The sequence below is a fragment of the Epinephelus moara genome, chromosome 12, assembly GCF_006386435.1.
Source record: "Epinephelus moara isolate mb chromosome 12, YSFRI_EMoa_1.0, whole genome shotgun sequence".
NCBI lineage: Eukaryota > Metazoa > Chordata > Actinopteri > Perciformes > Serranidae > Epinephelus > Epinephelus moara.
The window spans coordinates 28713343-28735994 of NC_065517.1; the positions used below are offsets into that span (position 1 = coordinate 28713343).

General features: G+C 41.0%; 1 protein-coding gene across 1 annotated transcript; it reads left to right on the forward strand.

Annotated features, from left to right (window-relative positions):
* Positions 1-7725: 7725 nt before the first annotated feature.
* On the forward strand, positions 7726-21336 carry LOC126398834 (jun dimerization protein 2-like). The gene is made up of 5 exons (XM_050058445.1): positions 7726-7869; positions 9208-9260; positions 18135-18352; positions 20039-20143; positions 20406-21336. Exons 3-5 carry the CDS (start codon positions 18158-18160, stop codon positions 20595-20597), a joined length of 492 nt encoding a protein of 163 aa, XP_049914402.1. The 5' UTR covers positions 7726-7869; positions 9208-9260; positions 18135-18157; the 3' UTR covers positions 20598-21336.
* The last annotated feature ends 1316 nt before the right edge of the window (positions 21337-22652 follow it).

The following is a 22652-nucleotide window of genomic DNA, read 5'->3' on the forward strand; positions in this document are numbered from 1 at the left end:
TAGTTCTCCTAAGCCCCTCCCACCAGACAACCACAGACATATGCACACGTATTATAGAGCAGTGGTTCCCAACTGGTCCAGCCACGAGTCCAGATTTCTCCTTATTCATTTGTCCAAGGTCCACACAATTTAATATATTTAGCGTCATACTTGCATTTGGCCATGTTGTCCAGCTAGTTTGCTGTCTCTGTCCAGTAGCTGTCCCTTAGTCACAGACTAGTCACAGACTAAGGGACAGCTGACTAAGAAACAGCACTTCAAAATAAAAGCTCTGTGCCAGAAATTCACTTAACTTGAAAATAAAGCAGTTTTTTTTACAAACTTGACATGTTCACAAGTCACTTTCTGTCCATTCAGAAAGGACCCTGCGACCCGCCTTTGGACCGCAACCACTGTGATAGAGTAACCCAGTGTTTTCCATACATTGATTTGTTTATTCTTTTATCATTGTAGAGCTCTCTCTCTGTTTATCACACCACAAACGAGACAAGAATGAGCTAGCCACCCAACAGTCCCTATGCCTCCCTCACCACTGGTGGCCAGTGGCAGCTAACCTGTGTAACAGCAGCAACAGAAAGTTTGCTGATCCAATGGGTAGTCGGGCCTGTTCATTTCCGCTAAGCTGGGGTTTGTGCTGGCTAGATTCGGGTTGCTGCAGCTGCTGACTGAGGGTCTGTCTCTGGAGCTGCTGCCTGCGGTGGGGAGTGACGCGGAGGAGACACTGAAGCCTCTTTGTAACTGCCTATTCAAGGCGGGAATTTCTCGCGGCTATTCTGCCCCGCTGTTCTGTATGAAAAGGTACAATCATGGAATGGGTGGGAAAGCAGACTGAGCAAGGTATTCCAGATGTTTCTCACCCCAGCAATGTTTTCCAGCTTTTCTTGGGGGACCCTAAGGCGTCTCCAGGCCAGATGAGACATATAATTCCCCTAGTGTGTTCTGGGTCTGCCTTAGGGGGTTCCTACCGGTTGGACAAGCCCTCTAACACCTTAATGAGAGGCACCCGTGAGGCATCCTGATCAGATTCCCAAACCACCTCAACTGGCCCATTTTGACACCAAGGAGGAGCGACTCTACTCTAGGCACCATTAAGTTGGCTCTGGTTAGCGGAAAGCTCAACTATCAGCAACATTTTCTCTACATCTCCACAATGCTTTGCCAATACTGACACGTCCGTCTTCCTTTTGTGGGTTGCTTTGCAGTGTAGGCAGTTGTTACCAATGCTGGAATAGCAACTTTCACTGCAGGACTCTCCGCCATTGAATCAGGCTTTAACTGAAAGAATGTGCATGAGCATCTGCATCTGTAAAACAGCCGATAGGAATGTCATTGGCCAAAGTCTTCCATCACAAGCTAGATCTTCTAAAGCCTGAAAACAGAGCCAAAGGGAGGTGCAGATGTCTAGTGTTCACTCCAACCGCTTGAATTACAATATGTGCAAAGTTTATTCTGGTCATTTCTGCCCAATGACGCAAAAATAAAATTGCATACCACAGCTTTCAGGAGGAAGTGTGATTTACGTGTGCATGTGATCGATACACAGGAGTGTCAGGAGTCATGTTTGTGTACATGACTGGAAAGAAAAATGTTTTATATTGAAAATATATACTGTATGTTTCAGTTCAGACACTGATTGTATCCATCATGTACAGTATTTTATGCACACTACTATTAACAAGACTGACTAATAAACTATGACAAAATCAGATCCGCTCCGCTAGTCAGAAAAAGGGGAAACATCGTCCCGTAGTACTCCACCATTTCCACATTTCATTCTCAAAACAGCAAAGTGTAGGACATCTGTCGCACAGTTTTAAATAACCTGCATCTTTACACGTTACTAGACATATTTTGACGTCCTCTACGAGTGTCTGAGTTTATTTTGAAAGAAGAAAAAAAGGAAGGAAGGAAGAAAATTCAATGGAGCGGCGATAAAAATAAAGTTTGTCCATACTGTCTGCGCAGAGGCGGACGATGAGTCAGGATTGTGTCTGGAGGTGTCTGGTTTTGTGGGTATTTCCCAAAGATGTAGTATTGGATAAATATATGACAAAAGACTTTACCTTCACCTCCAGATTTTAATCAGATTGAAGAAAAATAGAAAATATGACTGACTTGTTTGCATCTTGTTTAACTAGTCATGAGGAATGTAAAGTGTGAAGGTGTTTTTGCATTAAGTATTATTACACATACATGGGTAATTGTTCGTCTAAAAATGAATAAATCAAGAAACAGAAAAGCATAGTTGTGCAAAAAGCTGTTTCATTGTTTTTACCTTGACTTCTGACGCCCACACAGCAAGAAGTTTGGCTCAGCTGCAAAACCACAAACTGCTCTCAGTCTCCATTCATCATTCGGGCAGCTGATGGAGAGTGCACAGAAGAGTGTGTGTTAATGCAAAGACTTTCTGGACGCTTGGAGCAGACAAAAATAAAGATCTTGATACACATGCTGAGATGTGATTGTTAACTTTCAAACACACTGGTCATTTCAGTGCATTCTCAAACATTCACAACTTGTTTCTTTAAAGATAATCCTAAAAAAAACCTTCTTGTTGAACAAATTAACATACTCTGCATTCTTGGTCTGCATATCCAGACTGGTATATTTTTTCACAGTGTCATTATCAAAGCTTATTGTTCTTGGCAGGGACAATTCCCTCTTAAAGGCTTAAAGTGCCAAATGGGCCCGCACCATGTGTGTTCATGTACTGAGTGACATCTCTGGCTGCTGTCCTGCAGGCACAGAGGAATTCAGCTGAAAGTCTACACCTGCAAGGGGAAAACCTCCGAGATGTCCAGGGCCCTCCTGTTTTATGAAATCTGTCTGCTTGTTGGCTCAGTTCTGCTTTATTAACCTAAATGCCTCCCCTTAAAATTTGTCATCTGTGTTCAGAGCGACTGTGACGCACAGTCCCCCCCCCCCGCGACCTCCCCTCAGATGCGAGACATAAATCACAGCAGAACCAAATTAGAATCTAAAAAAAGGAACAGAGTGGGGTATTTTGGTGAGCCTCCAGTAACTCAGCTGCGTGTTCGAGGTGGAACAGTTGAGATGGCATCGTGTAAAACCCAACTGAGCCTCAGATAATGGTTATGATAAAACCTGATATGTAATAAAAAGTGCTCTGGAGGATTATTTATTAAAATGATACTAAAACTTCGGGCGGGATACGAGACAATGAGGCCCTGGGCACAAACATGCAGAAGGCCCCACCATCTCTCCTACACAGATACAAGATACACAGACATTTCAGCCTTTTTTATTTTATGTCTCTTTGTAGAAGTTATGCATCTCTTTGTGGTTTGGTGTCTCTAGGGTCATTCTGTGTCTCTTTGTAGAAGCTTTGCAGCCCTTTATTGTCATTTTGTGTCTCTTTGTGGTTGTTTTGCTAATTTTTGGAGCAGCTTTGCATCTCTTTGTGGTCATGTTGTGTCTCTTTGCAGTTGTTTTACTGCTTTTTGTAGCAGGAACAGAGTGGTCATTTTGTGTCTTTGTAGCAGCTTTGCATCTCTTTGTGGTCATGTTGTGTCTCTTTGCAGTTGTTTTACTACTTTTTTGTAGCAGTTTTGTATCTATTTGTAGTTGTTTGTGTCTCTTTACAGTCAGTTTTGTGTCTCTTTGTAGTTGTTTCACCACTTTTTATGGTTGTTTTACATCTCTTTGTAGTTGTTTAGTGAATCTTTGTGGCCATTTTGAGTCTCTTTGTAGAAGCTTTGCATCTCTCTGCGGTCATGTTGTGTCTCTTTGTGGCTGTTTTGCTACTTTTTGTAGCTGTTTTACATCTTTCTGTAGTTGTTTAGTGTCTTTTGTGGCCATTTTGAGTCTCTTTGTAGCAGTTTTGCATCTATTTGTGGTCATGTTGTGTCTCTTTGTGGTTGTTTTGTGTCTCTGCAGTTGTTTTGCTGTTTTTATGTTGCAGTTTTGTATCTATGTGTAGTTGTTTAGTGTCTCTTTGCAGTCGTTTTTAGTCTCTTTGTAGATGCTTTGCATCTCTTTATGGTCATTTTGTGTCTCTTTGTAGTTGTTTTGCATCTCTTGGTAGTTGTTTTGCACATCTTTGTAGTTGTTAAGTGTCTCTTTGTGGTCATTTTGATTGTCTTTTGTCAATGTTTTCTGTCTCTTTGCCATGATTTTGTGTCTCTTTGTGGTTGTTTTTCCCCTTTAGGTAGTTGTTTTGAGTTTCTTGGAGATCATTTTGTGTCTGTTTGTGGTTGTTTTGCACTGCTTCGTAGTTGTTTGGTGTCTCTTTGTGGTCATTCTGAGTCTCTCTGTAAATATTTTGAATGTCTTTGTCGATGCTTTCTGCCTCTTTGTAGTCATTTTGTGTCTCTTTGTGATTGTTCTGATTGTCTTTTGTCAATGTATTCTGTCTCTTTGCCATGATTTTGTGTCTCTTCGTGGTTGTTTTTCCCCTTTAGGTAGTTGTTTTGAGTTTCTTGGTGATCATTTTGTGTCTTTGTGATTGTTTTGCTGCTTTTTGTAGTTGTTTTGCATCTCCTTGTAGTTGTTTGGTGTCTCTTTGTGATCATTCTGAATGTCTTTGTAAACATTTTAAATGTCTTCGTAGATGCTTTCTGTCTCTTTGTAGTCATTTTGTGTCTTTTTATGATTGTTTTGCTAGCCTTCTGTAGTCATTTGCATCTCTTTGTAGTTGTTAAGTGTCTCTTTGTGGTCATTCTGAGTCTTTTTGTAAACATTTCGAGTGCCTTTGTAGATGCTTTCTGTCTCTTTGTCATTCTGTGTCTCTTTGTGGTTGTTTGGCATCTCTTTATGGTCATTTTGAGTGTGTTTGTCAATGCATTCTGTCTTTTTGCAGTGATTTTGTTTCTCTTTGTGGTTGTTTTGCCCCCCTTTATGTAGCTGATTTGCAACTGTTTGTAGATGTTTTGTTTCTTTTTGTGCTCATTTTGAGTCTCTGTTGTCGTTTTGAATCTGTTTGTAGATGTTTTGCTTCTCTTTGTAGTTGTTTAGTGCCTCCTTGTAATAATTTTGAATTGGTCTATAGTCATTTTGGCTCTCTTTGTAAATGCTTTGCACATCTTAGTGGTCAGTTTGTGTCTCTATTTGGTTGTTTTGCCCCTTATTTAGTTGTTGTGAATCTCTTTATGTCTCTTTACAGCTTTGCATCTTTGTTGTAGTTTTATGTTCCTATGTAGTCACTTTGTGTCTTGGCAGTTGTTAAGTGCCTCTTTGTGGTCTTTTTGAGTCTCTTTGTAGATTCTGTTGTCCCCTTTAAGTTTGTTTGTGTCTCTTTGTAGCTGTTTAACATCTCTTTATTGTAGTTTTATGTTTTTTTTTCTAATCATTTTGAGTCTCCTCCTGGTCGACACGTGTTAATTTGAACGACCTCATGTCCACGTAATGTGCTTTAAACAGACAATTTGTTTTGTAAGCCTAAACAAGTGGGATGTAGTTACCCCTGCCCACACTAGAGGGAAGCAGCAGGAAGACACAGGCAGTTTCTGGAACTTTCTAGAACCAGAAACAAATGATTATATCCATGTGTGTTTTACTTTAGCTTTAGTTATTATGTGTTATGAATAAAGTAACAGCTTTATTAAGGAGAGATTACATAAAATAAAATTGGATTTCACAGCAGCCAAAGCTACATGTGCAAATAACCTGAAAGATTTACTGCATTACTCAGGCATTAAACTCCCCCTGCCACCTGAAATAATAAGATTTTAGCTCTTTGAGAATTTGTCTGAGGAAAGTAAGGGTGGGTGGCTCCTTAAGTCTTGCAATTCTGTGTAAGAGCCACAATTAAAATAAATCTGCACAAATACCTTAATGCAGCTTTGAGGGCCAAGTGACCTTTGGGTACAGGATAAAAAAAATGAAGTGATACATATTTTGGCATAACAACTTTTTTCAGTTCTGTCCTTAAGTTTTTGCCTTTGCAACAAAAATCAAAGTTATACTCTGTTTTGCAAGTTGAAAGCCAGGAGATTAAACAGGAAGTGATGACTCCTCTCTTCATTGGAAAATAAAAAATAGTTTTCAGGAGCTGTTGTGGGCTGTTGATAAAATCCCTGTAAGAGCCTGAGTGGCCAGTTTCCTTATTCTTGGGTTCTGCAATTATTCAACATATTAAACATCACTGAAAGTAACAAGGCTCACAGCCACATCCCTCCCCGTACTTAAATAATCACAAATAGTCTGTTCTCATGGATTTAAATGCCAAAACAACTAATAATGGTATGTGCTGACCTGGAGGTCCTCACACCCCTGGACATTACAAGATAAATGACGGGTCACTATATGATTTTTTGCTAATTTCTTGAAAAATACCTGATATTACAACAGTCCTTCAAGTGAAACAATCTGAGAAGGTAAAATTACTCTTGGGCCATATATTGTGAGGAGTTACAAGTCGATACTGATTTGTTTAGGGGGTCACAAGCAAAAAACGTTGGGAGCAGTGGCACACTAAGTCCTCCAAGTGCACTCAGATTTCTTGCACCAAATGGAATTAATACCTTTATTACAAGTAAAAAACAACAACAGATGTCACACATGGATTTTGTGTTGTCATAAATGTTGATTTATTGATGCGTATCTATTCTGAACTAATTTTTTTCAAAAGTACTGATACTTGTCACAGCTGCATTTTCTCTGCCTCTCAGTTTTCAGTGCAGTCATTGTGCTGTTATCTGCTACTACCCAAGAAAATAAAAGTCGTCTTTGTCATGTTATAGCGTTGTTTTATTTATCTTTTGATAAAGAAATATTAAACTATATGCCCTAAATGTAATTTTTTCCCCCGGGGTATCAAAATGGTATTGAATATTGATATATTTTTAAGGTATTTTATCGAAGTTTGATCCACTATTTGTATTCGACTTCCATTACAATACTGTATTAAAGGCAGTGGTGCAAAGCAACTACATGCATTTACTAAAGTACTGCACTTCAGTACAATTTTAAGATACATAAACTTTAATTGAGTATTTCTATTTTATGCTATACTTTATACGTCCATTTCAGAGAGAAATATTTATATACTTAGACACAATATATCTATAAGATTTAACAAGTAAAACACATGATGAACTTGTAAATTATGATGCAGTGCCTTATTATTAAACTCACCAGCAGCGCTTTAAGTATCTAAAATTGGCTGCACATTGACAACATACAACATTAAGTAATAATATTTGATGATATTATGTATTATTAATAATATAACACTCTAAAGGAAGAGTTTTTGCATTATTTTTGACACTATAAGGACATTTAATTCTGTATTTTTACTTTAGTAACATTGTCATGCAGGATTTTTACATGAAACTGAGTTTTTTGACACTTTGGAACTTCACTACTTTTCCTTAAGGATCTGAATACTGATACCAATAGATGTATTGACTTCTCAAAACAGATGTCATGATGATTATACATACATATAACATGTTACAGTCTAAATAAGTCACCAATTAGACTGATATACTTATAAAGCAATGAATTTTCCCACCCCCACCCCCTGTCACATAAAACACCTGCAGCTAAGTCAAGTGTGTGTGTTTATAGCCATAACTTTATTTATTGACCCATTTATGGCCGCGGGCGTGTATTTACTTCCATGTCTCTCCTCTTCAGCTGAAACTTTCCTATCCTCCAGCAGTGTGTGTATGTTATTTGGTTGCTAGGGGTGGAGCAAACAAACCTCTGTGTCTTCAGCCCTCCTCTTACATTATTTTCATCCATGCTTACGTCTGGGACAGCAGTTCCGCATTCCTGAGCCCTCACAGACAAGACCAGTACTTAAACGGGCTGATGCAACGGCTTCACTTAGTCCCAAAACCTACATCCGACTCCTCACTCCCGCACCGTCACCACTATTACTGCGGATTTTTGGACGCACAACAGGTAAGACTGTGTGTGATCCGTCGAGCTAGGCTGCCATTGTTTTATCCTCTCTTTGCTTTTGTGCTAGTAGTTAGCTTAATGTTGGTGCGAGCTTCATGTATTTGCATATTTTCTGCACTTTTTCACACCACGTCGTAGAGACCCAACACGCTGGGGTTTGTTTGTCAGTATTTGTATCACTTTATATTAAAACATAAGGATGTATTCTTTATTTAATTGCTGTGAAAAAGTCAGAGGTTTTAATAGTTTTAAAGTTTTCCGAGCTCCCACCGCAGGAGTCAGTTTGTTGCCACAACCGTTAAAAACGATGTTGTTACAACTGTTGTAGCAACTGTCGCCTCACAGCTCGTTATTTACAGAGCCGTTAGCTAAATTACACAGCAGCTAGTGTCGGACTGGAGGTATTTTCATCTCGGGAGTCTTAATTTCAGTGTTGCTAAACAGGAGAAGTGTCGGTTAGCCCTGTGAAGACATTATGTAACGCTACACACGCCGCGCACTGGGGGGTTTCTACGTAACTGCAAGCTAAGCTAGTCTGGTGCACCAAACTGCACTGAGTAAATAACGTTTTTTAACTTTAACATTAAATAAATACATGAATAAACATTGTCCATCCTGTACAGTCATGTCATTTATTAAGACCGTTGTAACGTTAAATTCGGCTACCTCTACCAGTCCATTTACCTTTTTATAACACTTCACTTGAGAGTTAACTCTTTGCATGACACACAGCAAGCTAATAATACCAGTTGAGATAGCAGTGTGTCTCTGTTGTTGTGGATGGAGAAATAATAATCAGGGCTGCACACATCATTATTTCTATTATCAATTAATTGATCTATACCCATCACAATTTTCCAGAGCCCAAGGTGATATCCTCAGATAGTTTGTTTGTCACAATAACCACAAATATATTAGATTTCAATGGCATGAGATAGGAAAAATGAAGAAAATACTCACATTTGACAAACAGGAAACAGAGAATCACAGGTGTAGATTGGGAGGGGGGCGCAGGGGACACATGCCCCTCACTATCTGCTTGGTCCACCCTAAGAAAAACTTGAAAGTATCAGTATCAGACAGACATTTGCACCATAAATGGATGCAGAAAAAGCACAAATTGGTGCAGAAAACCTCTCCAGAATGCAGGAATTAATTGTTTGATGCTTTAACTGCTCATATGCTCCCTCCTCCTAACTTGAAACAAAACCGAAGCTCCTGCAGATAGTGTTTGCTACTTTTGCACGCTAATATGTGACTATTAAAACTGCTCATTTCAGCTCTCATGCAAATACTTATACTACAAATAGTAATACCTATCATATTTCCTTTCTACAGCGTCCAAACACAGTTGCATCATTGACAGAAGACGACTGACAAGTTTCCTCTGAGTAAGTACTGCACATTTAAAACAACTAAGCATTGTATTAATCAGGGATGCTCTCTGGAGTATTTCCTTCAGCTGCATGAAAAAAAAACAACTTTTTTTGGCATAGCTGCTTCACCTTGAAACATAAGTGATGTAAATGAAGTGTGAAGTTTATTTGGCAGCATGAGAGTACAGCAAAGAATGTGCGCTCAGATTTGTAATCTTTGCTTTGGCCCATCACGGTGCACATGCTCTGTAACAGCTCTGGATAAAGGAAACTCTGTGTGTGTGTGTGTCTGTGCGTGCAGGCCTCACAAGTGAATTTGCATACTAGAAACAGACTCCAATATTACACTTCTTCCTGATCACCACAGCGGTTCTTTGTTCTCCCTGTGCTGCTGCTTATATCATACTTTTGTGCACATCGGGGCCTTTGATTTACACTTTGCTGTGTAACAGAAACTCTATGTAGGCCAGAGGTAGCTTCAGTTATCTGCCCTTGTTGGCCTGAAGGTTAAAGGCCAATCATGGAATGGGAAATATGATGGGCAGGGGTGGATCATGTGCATGTGAGTGGGCTTGTGACTTGCAAGTTCATAGGTTCACTGTTTTCCTATATAGCGAGTGCATGCTCCTCAGCTGGTGCAGTGCAACTACGTGCCATGCAGGGGAAACTATTTGTGTTCTTTATATATGCGTTTGCCTTTGTGTCTTTATCTGTGTTTGCGTGCGTCTAAGTGAACGAGCGTGTGTCGCGGAGGGTTTAAATGCCCCAGCGCCTGCCCAGGCACATCCGTAGGATGGTTTCTGCATAAATGGAACGCTGCAGTGGATTAATGGGGAAGGGCTGGCGAGCCGACAAGCAGCGCAGGGCCGACAGGGCTGTGAGGCTGGACGTGGGCGCACAGGGTTTATTTTAAGTAGAAATGCCTTCCAGTGCATCTCTGGAGAGCTGGAATTGCCAAGCTGCACCCCAGTACACTGAATAGACAGCAGACGCATTGCAGGCGAGCGAGCCAACTATGCAACAGCTAGGCTCAATGATACTAATACTAATGCTGGGGGAGCAGCTATTCGCTGCTGTGCGTATCACATTATCAGTATCACATTGTAGTCTCCATAAGCCTTTCCACATGGTTTGTGAAAACAGTGTGTCAGGACAGACTGGATGTGCACTGTGGAAGCAAACACCCAAACGTCCAAAGGTGTAACCGAGAGAAGAGACATTAAAGCCAGTGCTTTTTTCTTAGAAAAAGAGCTCAGTAAAAGCTCCTTCACGTAGTTATGGTTTCCAGATTTCCTGAATTTCTTTTGGACTTGAAGCCAGTTTTCTCTGTTTGCAAAAGAAACAGTCTTGTCACTAAATGTTGACCTAAATATTGACAACAGCCTTAACAGCCTTTGAGATGAACAAAAGGATTTGAACACAGCACGGTGCAGACAGTGAGGCTTGTTTAGTCAGAGCAAGCGTATGCTTGACGTGGGGCAGATGAGGAAATATCAGAGGACAAAGTATGAAACGGCATTAAAGTGACAACCACACGTTACATAACAGTGATTGCTTCAACAGGCGGCATTAAATCTGATTTTCTGGACTTGGTTGGCCAATATCTTATTGTCAGGGATTGCACATAACTTGCCTTGGATTTGTCACAGACGTAAAGTCCATACGTTTGAAATGGCTTTTGTCTGCATTTTGTATTTTGATTCATTTAATCCGTGTCTGAGCCAAACCAAAGCTCAGAGCCATGCAAAGTCTAATCCTGACTTACAACGTGGAGAAAAATAGTAACAATATAATAATTCAACCAGGACCACCCAGATGCAGAATATAGATGTGTGACTGTTTGAATGGCTGGAGCAGGCCAAGCAGGAATCCAGCCAATGATCACACAGTAATGTTTGAATGAAGGCAGCCACAGTCCTCATGCCTTGTGCATATCTGCAGGTGCTTTGTGTTTCAATTTGCCCTGAAAAATGTTTCATTCTTAGGCTGAAGTCTACGATAAAATAGAGTTAAAGGAGCAGTGTGTAGGATTTAGCAGCATCTAGCGTTGAGGACTGGAGATTGCAACCAGCTGAAACTTCTCCTGTGTGACAAATGTGAACTCCCGGTTAGGATTCCTGCAGTGTTCACGGTTCAGGAGTTGTTTTTTTTAGCAGGAGCAAAATTATCTGCAGAGGTATCTTTCTCTTAAAATAAATAGACTCGGTGAGACACAGAATAAAACAGTTTCACGATACAAATCAGTTTCTGAAAGGCTTTTTAGCCCAGCTCTTGCTAATATCTGCTCACCTTTCTTCTCTGATAACTTAAGATCCAGACGTTCAGGAGGTCTTTACCAGGAGCCAAATTATCCACGGAGGTCTCCCCCTGTCCAAAACAAACAGACCCTGTGATTTAAAGACGCAAAACACAGAATAAAGCGGTTTCACATTAAAAATCTGTTCGCCTCGTCTTGGAACAGCTAACTATGGTGGTCAATGCAAAAACTTGGCCCTATCTAGAGCTAGTTTGGTTTGTCCGGTCTGGGCTACTGTAGAAACATGGTGGTGCAACATGGCGGACTCCTTTAATGAGGACCTGCTCCCTATGTAGATATAAACAGCTCATTCGATGGTAACAAAACACAACAATTCTTATTTTCAGGTGATTATACACTTAATATTACATACTTATTATATTAAATGCTAATATTAAATTCAATTTCTGCCAACATATCCCATCTAAATCCTCCACACTGGACCTTTAAACTACCTGCTCTCCTGTGTAATTTCATTGATAACCTCTGCATGCACTGGACTCCAGATTGCTCACTGCTGAGGCATCCAATCTGTAATTGTGAGGGGGAAATTAAGCTCGCTCATTACCGCTGCAGCTGAGGGTCTCATCATCATTGACAATATTGCAAGGTTAAATGTTCATAATTGCATCAAATTGCTTTGGGAAGGTTTAGTCATCTTCGCAAGAGTGATTTTGAAAGGTTCCCTCTATCTGCGGCAGCTGTTTGGCCTATAAGAACAGCCAAAAGAGAAATGAAAACCGAAATGAAAAGAGATCCTATTTTCTGTTGCGATAATCACTTCCACTCCCACACACTATCACCCCTGAGTTTAATGGCCAGAGATGACCGCAGCATGATCAGAACAACAGACATTATTAGGGAGTCTCTTCCCCTTCTCGTGCCTGTGTCTTGTCCCTCCAATGATAATATAATGAGGGGTTGGAGGAATGTTTATACTGTATATTTGGACTGTCCCGTCCTCGAGAAAGAGCCAGTGCCAAATTCCCTGGTTTCCTCAGAGGATTGCGAAAGGCTGTAACTCAACACACACAGCCTGACTGAGTGCAGACGGTAATGATGATCGCCGAGACCTTGGCCAGCGATTGAGAGAGCATGCCTTGGCCCGAGCCTTTGCGCTCATTGTTCATTTTTCAGCGCTCGTGTGGAGTTAGAGCCGAAGAGGCTGTTTGCAAGAGTTTTGCAAGATGCTGGTGTGTGGGCCATGCAAGGCCGTATTAGTCCAAAATTAGACTTTTAATAAAGTGCGCTGACAAAAAGTGGTCAAATAGCATCTTGGAAAGTGTGCACGTCTTTCCCGTAACACCATGATCCGGTGATTTAAAGTTAAGTAGTCTGGCAGCACAGAGATGTAACTTGTGTCTCCGGCAAAGAGAAATTAGCAAATACTTTTGATTCTGGCTGTCAATCACCAAAATGATTGCGCTGGTAAAGGTTAGCTCCTTTTTAAAAAAGAAGCAGTATATAAAGGTAATGAGTAGACTTTAAAAAAAACCTTGTAACCCCCCACCCCTCTCCTTCACCGTCTCTATAGGGGATGAGGATAATAGGGCCTCCAGTCGTGCTGCTGGCTATTGGTAAGGGGCTGAATTCCTCCGTACTGCTAATTGCTCTCAGGAATGACTCAGGAAATGGACACATTTGGTCGAGCTGAAGACAGATAGAGTGTGTGAGCAAAGAAACCAGCGTATTGTAGATATATATATATATATATGTGTAGGACACACTGAATGCCTGCACATTACATATAGGAACCTCACATGCACACGCACCCTTCACACACACCTCCAGCTATCTACGGCTCACATGCAGTCAGATTAGTTTTGGACCGAAGCCAGAATGTGTCGAGTACGGTCCTGTATATTTCATAACTAATACATGACATTTCCGCTCCCCGCCCTTGGCTTCGGCTCGTCTCCTCTCCGTTTGCCCTGAGAGGCAGCGGAGCCGGGCTGTGTAGGTGTCTTTGTTTGAGACTAGTGTGGGCCTAAAAGCTGTGGCACTGGCTGTTCTGCTCGACTGCAAAAGCACAGTGACGGCGTTGCATCATCAAACGCTGACCACTAATCCTTGGCTGCAGGCTGCTGCTGCTGCTGACAGAAAAAAAAGAAGAAAAAAATACCCCTCTTTTGAAAATGTAAAAATCACTTTGACTCATGCTTTTGGGTATAATTACGCAGTGCGAGGCATGCATCAGCAAACTTTCCCTGTGCTGTACAGATGAGACTTCTGTAGGGTTTCGTGTCTCGAGGCTTGACGGGCTGTTGAGTTTGCGAGGGGGATTTCGAGACACTTGTGTGGCAGGTTGAAAGAGACGGAGGAGCTTAAACATAAACTTGTACTCAACTTAAAAGTCATGTTGAACTCAAAAGTGAGGCGCGTCGAGAGTCTGCTGTGTCTCGGAGTTTACAAGCGTACTATTAATCGTCTGGAATGGCGTGTAACTCACTTTTATGTGTCATAATTGAAGGTGTCTTGCTTCAGACATCATTTCACATTTGTTTTGGAGGCCCTCTGGCAAAACTACCTCTGTGGGTTCTTTTGATTTGTGCGATCTGATGTCATGCAGACAAATATGAGGTTTATGTATGTTTATATACAGAAGTATTTCTGCACCTATGTGTGTGTGTGTGTGTGGAGGTCTAGTCTCAGCTGCATGCTTCAACATGCCTGATGGAATGGGGGCTTTCCTTGCAATACGTCTGACTGATCAGGCTTGCATTACAGTGCACAGCGTAGAAGCCCGTCTGATAGACATAAAATATGATTACTCCTGAACTGACTTATTTTTCTAGTGTCAATTTCCACTGAAAAAATGTGTTTGTCCACGACGGGCCTAATCTGAGTCTGTAAACCGGTCCCGAGTGTCTGGCCAACTAGGATATTGGACTCCATTTTGGCTCTGAAAGCGATTTGCTCAGTCATTCCTAATGGGCGCTTCAGTTCCTGTGGCTGTTCTCTCAGCCTGTGAGTTAGTTCACATCGCATCTTTTGAATTCCAGCAGTTGTTGGTCAGCAATGAGCAATGAAAGGAAAAGAAACCATGGCCTACTCTTTTGTCACAAGTCATCAGGTCTGATGTGAAACTTGGAGCTTAATCTAATAGTCTAAAGATTTTATAGTAAACGTAGTGGCTTAGTCACTTCAGCCCAGCAATTTATACTATTGTCTGGCTATTATTCGAGAGCTCTCTCGCTCTCATTCACCCTGGATTAGCTGCCATATGGTTTCCCTTGTTCTTAGACAGCCTTTCTGCAGAAAGAGAAGGCCTTGGCACCTTCTAGTCCTCCACCTCTCCTGGGAGTTTGAGAGAGAGGGAATTTTGTCTGAGAGAGATTTTTACCAGGGCTGTCTTGTTCTTTTCCTCTCCAGCAAAAACAACAGGCTGCTGCCAAGTGCAGTGTAAATGGGAGTATACATACAGTGGGAAAGAGGGAGGGAGGGAGAGAAAGAGGGGGGGGGGGGCAGTTGAGATTTAAATAATAAAATGCCTCATTGGACACTGGCTCCACACAGCAACTTGTCCTTGGAGCGAATAAATCATGCAGACTGGAGGTGGTAAGGAACAGGTCAAAAGTAATGTGGAGATATGACAGACTCTTGACAGTTAATGTACTGTAATACTAGCAGGGTGGCCGCGGGTCCTTAGAAGCTCTTTCAATGTCTTAAATTCACATTTGCGAATAAAAGGCCTTAAAAAGTATTAAATTGACTTAAAGTCAGATTGAGTGGGTCTTAATGTTTTTTAGTCATGTCACCGCAAGAATCTCTGGTGTTGGCGCTGTGGGAAACATCATTTTAACAGGAGGGAAACGCTGTTCAACATGAGAACAGACTTTGACACAACACCTGTATGCACGCAGTACTCCTATTTTCACTCCTACGTATTAAGATATCGCAATCAGTCTGCATAGTTAAAACTAACACCACATTTGTAGTTTATTGCTTCTGTGTAAGCACATAGAGTAGCCTATCAACAGGAAAGAGCTGGAAAGAGTATATTTTTATTTTTGGCGTGTATTTCCATCGCAAGTTAGGGATAGTTCAGAGTTTTTGAAGTTGGGCTGTATGGGGTACTTATCCATAGACAGTGTATTACATACAGTACAGTAGATGTCAGATGGCACGCCCCCTAGTTTGGAGAAGCAGGCTGAAGCTAGACATGGAAGCTAAACAACCTGCTGTGGAGGGGTCAGCAACAAAATTACTTTTAGCCACCTAAAAAAGTCCCTCCTAAAAAAAAAAATGAGATCAGTTTAAGTATACGCTATATTTAGAATATTTTCACTTCTTTACCTTGACGATAGACAGCGATTTATGGCGGGAAAATGGAGCAGTTTGTGTAGTTGTGTGACTTTGGCATTGAAAAGGGTTGGTTCAGATTCACTAAAGTCACACAACAAAACAGACTAACTGATCGAGGCAGCCGTAGATCACCAACTCCTGTGTTCAGGGAGCTAGAATTACCGTTTTTGTCAATGGAGTCTGGAGGTTTTGACGAGAGCGTGGATCGAGGACTGAAGCCGCTAATAACTCCCCTGTCAGAACAGGCTGTCTGTGTCAAGGTAAAGCAGTGAAAATACTCTTTTAATATAGTGTATTTTGTTGGTTACCCCCATCCACAGCAGTACATTGCTGAGCTTTAGTGTCAGACTTAAGTCTGCTTCTCCAAAACTGGGGGCATGCTGACTGACATCCACTGTATGCAATACATTGACTATGGATAAGTTTCCCATACAATCCCACTTCAAAAACTCTGATCTATCCATTTAAATTCCATTTAAAGTTGTATTAAAATGTCCTAAAATATCTTAAATATAACTTATTTTTACCTGCAGACAACCTTTACTTGATTAATATTTGAATTTTATATGTTACATGCAACATTCTGCCCCTGATTGCTCAACCCAGAAGTTTAAACGAGAGTAGGATAAACAAATTTGAAGGACTATGTGACAGATTTCCTATCTCAGTCTTCACTGCTTAGCAGAGAAGCGTCATATTGCGCCTCAGAATTCCCTCTTGCTAAAAGTGGGCTGATTTGGTTTCCACCGTGCTCGACAGTAAACTCCAGTCTGACTGTAAAAACACTTGAAGACCAGCCCATAAGCAGGGTGGAGTACATTAGAATAGAGTTACATAACCTTGTTTTTTTTTCAATCACCTCCTCTATGACTTTTGTAATAGAGCAAGTCTTTCAGCCCCCAAAGAAAGAAAAACTTGGTTTGGTTTAACTTACAATACAGTCGGCCTGTCAGCTAGTCACCCACCAGTAAAGTCAGCTGTTTCCACAGTGCCTCACAATACTCGTCTTTGTTGGTTCCATATGAGAGGGGCTTTGTTCGGTTTGTGCCCAACCTGTGGCGGTTCAGCTGCGGCCCAATACTCAGGAGGCAAATGTGACTTAAGCTGTTAATGTAGAACTCACTCTGATATCATCAAGTAGCTATGGGTTTAATCCTTGTGGACATTTTGTCAGAGGGCCAAAGTTATTGAAGTATCAGTGATTCAGTTTTCAAATTTATTTGCATTTCTACAGAAACACTGAACATGAGGAGAAACAATTTCTTGTCAGACTTTTCTGAATCCAGTGGTCTCGCTCTGCTTCTCCTCGGAGATTGCAGGGATGGGCAGGGTACAGTCGGCTCATGTTTCACTGTTCCCATCTGTAACATTTGTTTTTTATTTGGCCATCAGAAGTTTTCCAAGTCTCGGTTCTTACAGTAATTAGAGAGACGTCTTAATTCTTCAGCCACTTCCTTTAGGCCTGCACAAGTTCTCCTTTTTTCTCCCCTCTGTCCCTCATTCCTCGCTGATTACATTAAAAAGTGCTGCGGTCAATCCCTCCAAACGACCCAAAATTGTTGAAAGAGGGTGGCAGTGGAATGCATGAGCGTTACCCGCTCTGTTTTGACATGACTGCTTTTGATATCCTTTGAATCCCCTGTACGAAAACCGAGTGAACGTTCAAGACGAAAACCACAGTAAATTATCAGAAGCGTACATGTAGGAGATGGCCCTGGATTTATGTGATCATGCCGGAGGGGTTTCATGGCTTCCCATCGCATGTGAAACTACAAAGATGAGTATGTAGCTGCTGACAGTGTGAAGTTTGTTTTTTCACCGGCTGCTGACTAAGAAGATAACACAGCTGTCAAAGCTGTCAACGTCTGAACGCATTCTTGGAAACAGCAACCCGTATTTAGATAAATGTTTGATGACAAGGACAGAAGACGGTAAATTAATCTTTTTGTGGATGGAATGCCAGCGCTATAAGATCACAATAAGGATAAAAGATACTGTCAGAAGGCTGCAATACAACAATGGAAGAAGGGTATTAAAGTATGGCTTATGTTACAACTGGAGAATGAAAAAGAAAATCCCTTCAAAGATCCCCCCAGAATGCAGAAAAGAATGATCTATACTATGAACTATGTGCAATAAGAGATAGGAAATGTAAAAGCCATGTGCACACTTCTCTTTCCACTGTATGTACTAAAGAAGATGCTTTTAATAGTCATTGTCAGCGAGTTCATTTTAGGTTCAATTCTCCTGTCCTAATCGTCCCCTTCCTCTTTTCTCTCTCCCCACAGCGGCGGTGGTGGCCGTGTCGGACATGATGCCGGGACAGATACCTGACCCTTCGCTGGCGGCAGGCTCCCTGCCCTGCCTGGGCCCGCTGGCGGGCATCTCGGCCACCACACTCACTGACCAGCTCAAGCTGGCCGACTTCCGCCAGCTGGGTACTATGCTGTCCCCGCTGCATTTCCTGGGGAGGCTGGGGAAGAGGCCGCTGGCCATCAAGACAGAGGTGAGGAGGAAGAGAAAAGAGGAAACAGTGTTGGAGGAGGGTGTGAGATTGATTTACATGGAGTCAGAGGGCAGAAACAAGAAGAAGGGTGTTAGATTCAGGATGTTTCTAAGCTTTCTATGTAGGGCTGGGCGATTCGGAGAAAATCAGATATCACCATTTTTTTGACCTTATACTTTGATATTAATATTGCAACAAAATTGTAGGCTTGACTTTTGATGCTTTCATAAAGTATTTACACAATGAAACATTTGAACAGTCATCAGTAATGTGGATATAATGACTAAGTGCGGAAAAGCAAACAATGAAACAGCTGGAACAGTCTGGTAAATTCATGCAGTTACATCACTTTACTGTAATTCAGCCTTTAAATCCAAGAAAAGACAACACTTACTACATTACAATATCCAAATTCTAAGCCGATATCTAGTCTCATATCAATATATAATATAATACTGTTATAATACCCAGCCCTACTTATATCAAGGCAGGTCTTTAACATTTTCTTTAAAAATGACATCAGTCTCCAGCTAACGTTTGTCAGTAAAGAACCAAATGATTCACTTCAGTATCACACGCACTGCATTCTGATTTATGTTCTTAACCTCAAGTGATGGAAAGAAAAGAAATGAAGCTGTTTAGATTACTAAAAATGATTTCATATTCTGGTGCCAGTTGCTCTGTAACAGTGTTTTCACAATGAAAATTACATTTAAGTGTCCTGACATAAAGCTTGATGATATAAAATACTATCTCTCCAACTATAAATCATGAATGTGGTTGTGGTTGGTTATGGGGCCCTGTGATTTTAAATTTTAGGATTGAGCAATGAAATTATTCTACGTGAATGTAAAAAGTAGAATAAAGTCATAGTGTATACAGTATAAGGGAATGAAATTGATAATACTTGAGTTGACTTTTGCCCCCTCTAGTGCTTACAGCAAGAATTACTGTAGAGGTTGCACAACGTAGTTTTTTCCTCATCTAGGGAATCACTACTACAGAGTGCTGCAGGGGTGACATTTTCTTTGATAACATTGCCCTGATTCCTTCGACAAAACGCCAGTGGCATTTTTCCATTGGATTCTTGATTACTGCAGGATAAAGCTCAGTGGCAAACAAGTTTATGATACTTACATGTTTGTTCAGCAAGATAATGTTCACAAATTAACAGCACTTTTATCATTCTTAAATCCTAAATGCAATTGCCAGAAGTAAAAAGCTAACATTAGGCTCTAAACAACCAACACTTAAGTTGCATGTCTTAATGTCGCCACCATAAAGAGAGGCTGTAAAGCCTTGTTTGTTGTAATGACATTCTTAAGTCTCAGTGAGCCACTGGTTAGCAGCTGCCTTTCTTAAGTAGGCTAAAAGCTTCAAAAGTCACATTAGGGTATTTACTGGCGTATTTTACGTCGCAGGACAAACCGTGAAAGTCTCGTAAGCTTGTGTTAACGACAGACCTTATTTAAGGCATCAAACCAAAAACCCATTAAAAAACCCTGACTTCAAGATGAGGAAACCACACATGCAAAACGCTAACTCATGTCCATGCTTAAGGACTCCAGCAGCACTCTGTTGGTTGTAGATTTATGTAATTTTGAAAGTAACTATCTTGCCTTTTTTCATATAAAGTAAACCCATACAATTCCTGTTCCTCATATTAACACCTCATTGTGTTTGCAGATGGATGAAGACGAGGAAAGGAGGAAACGGAGACGAGAGAAAAACAAGGTAGCAGCAGCCAGATGCCGAAACAAAAAGAAGGAACGGACTGACTTCCTTCAAAGGGTGAGTTCATGACACAGCGTTGCATACTGATGAGCTGAGGCAAAGCAGCTCAGAGTGTTGGCCAAGAATAGCCTGACTTCAGTCAACCTGAACAGCTGATTTAAATCATACAACCCCAACGCAATCAGGCTAATACATCACTGCAGCTGCACAAGTTAAAGTCAGGGTTTTCAGAAGTCATAAAAACTGACAAGATTAATGACTTAAAGTACTCTGAACAATGTATCTGTCCAGTGGTATCTAATTCAACATCTCCGTCCAGGAATCGGAGCGTCTGGAGATGGTGAACTCAGACCTGAAGGCCCAGATCGAGGAGCTCCGTCTGGAGAGGCAGCAGCTAATGGTGATGCTCAATCTCCACCGGCCCACCTGCATCGTGAGGACCGACAGCGTCAAAACACCCGAGAGCGAGGCCAACCCCCTGCTGGAGCAGCTGTCCACCGACGCCAAATGAAAACCAGGAAACCAGGGACGTGGAGTCCCTGACGCCCAAACTAGCACCACCATGGCAGCCATTTAAGTGAAAACACAACTGCCAATACATTTCTAAACAAGCACTTGAGCTCCAAGCTGAAGACTTTATGGAGACTCTGCCCAAAGACCTGAGGTTGTAGGGCTTCCTTAGTACTGCTACATGAGCTGGCTCTGTCCATTGGAAGACTGGAAATACCCAGATTCATCTCCGCATTAAGTGTTGTTGTTGACACCCGCTGTGCCTAGTTGTTACTTCAACCATCTCTACATAAAGGGACCAATGGAAACAGTAGAGTACGACTGGAAACAACGCTGAGGAAACACACTAATATCAATATGGTGCTCTGTTACAAAAGCCCTGAGTAGATTGTGTGGCATTGTTTCGATGCAGACGCCCACAAAGGCTTAGTGTTCTGCAGTTTTCCTTTGTATCCTAGCTGAAATATACAGGTGTAGAGTTTTTAGAATACAATACTCAATACAAGTACACCAGACGGAGTAGAGGTTTTTTTTTGTTTTTGTTTTTGTAATGTTGATTTCTATACCCTGCCTCGACGATGGCAGATACCGGTTGATCCGATTTGTGGTGACGCTGGCGTCATGAAGAGCACATATACACAAAATGTTTACACCCTCGTTTTTTGGACTTGCCTGTCCATTATTGTACTTGTTTTATACTGCTTTGTATACATAAACATATATGAAATGCTTGTCAATCACTTGATGTGATTTTGTCTTTTCAATCTTTCCAGTCTGCGTCTGTCATGTTGCGCTGTCAAACAGCTGTGAAAACAAGCAGAAACCTTTTTCAGCTGAGCAGTATTTCAATGTCTGTTCTGGACCTGTATCTGCTACGTATGACTCTGTTACCCTGAATAGATTAAATTTTATTTTCTAACTACAACAAAGACCATGTCCTACTTTTTTTAAAAACTCCATCAGACGTGCAATATCTCAAGTTTCTCCCAGTTCCTCATGGTCATGACTATCAACTATCAAGTGACAAGACGTTGTGAAATCATGTTTTTTTAGCTGAGGCACATTGCCAAAAATAAGGGTTTTACTTTCATTCTCAAAACTCAGCAAAAGTTGTTCATGCGCCATGATTATTACGGCTCCTTTTGTTCAGGGCTCAGCAGGAGAAATGCCCCGCATTTGTAAACTTCACCACATACAGCTCCAATTGTTGTTGCCCCTCAGTGGTTACCAAATATTACAGTTTATTTTAAGCTTTTGCTAGTTTATTCAAGACTACCTTAATGCACCCTAGTTGTTAAAATAATTGTTGACTCATAACTTGGGTTTTGATTTCACTCTCTTTAACCCCCTCACATATTTAAATCTTTATTTCTTTAAAGAACTTTTTTAAAAGAACCCTGAGTAGCATTGTTTTTAGTTTCTGTTATACAATAGAGGAGACTGGGGTTGGCTGGCACACTTCCCTCTATCCCCTATTTCTGTGGCGCAATTTATTATAATATTCCAACAAGCTGCAAAACAAAGTTTATGATCTCAGCTATAAATAAATATGTTTTAATGTACACAAATGTTTTCTAAAATTGGGTGATTCATGATTAAAGTCAAATTGTCCATTTGTGCCAACCAGCCTCATTACTGGATTGGTTGGTACATGTATTGTTACAAAAAAATGAAGCAACCAGGGCGCCCTCTAGTGCACCTGGTAGAGTGTGCACTCCATTGAGCTTGAGTCCTTAGCAGCAGCACAGGGGCATCTATCGCCCCTTTGCTACACATCATCCCCTCTTTCTCCCTCTTTTCCTATCTAAAACCGTCCTATCAATACAGGCATAAATGCCCACAAACATAATCTTAAAAGAGGAAAACAAAACTTTTTGAACATGTAATAGGAAATCTGCTCAGTTTTAAAACCAAACATTTTTAAGCAATTCACCAGTAGGACTGTCTGATTACTTTTGCCACTGGCCATTTAAAATAATTATAATTAACTTACACATTAACTTAAGTAGTTAATAATCTCTCAAATAACCCAACCAAATATACATTAGCTTAACAC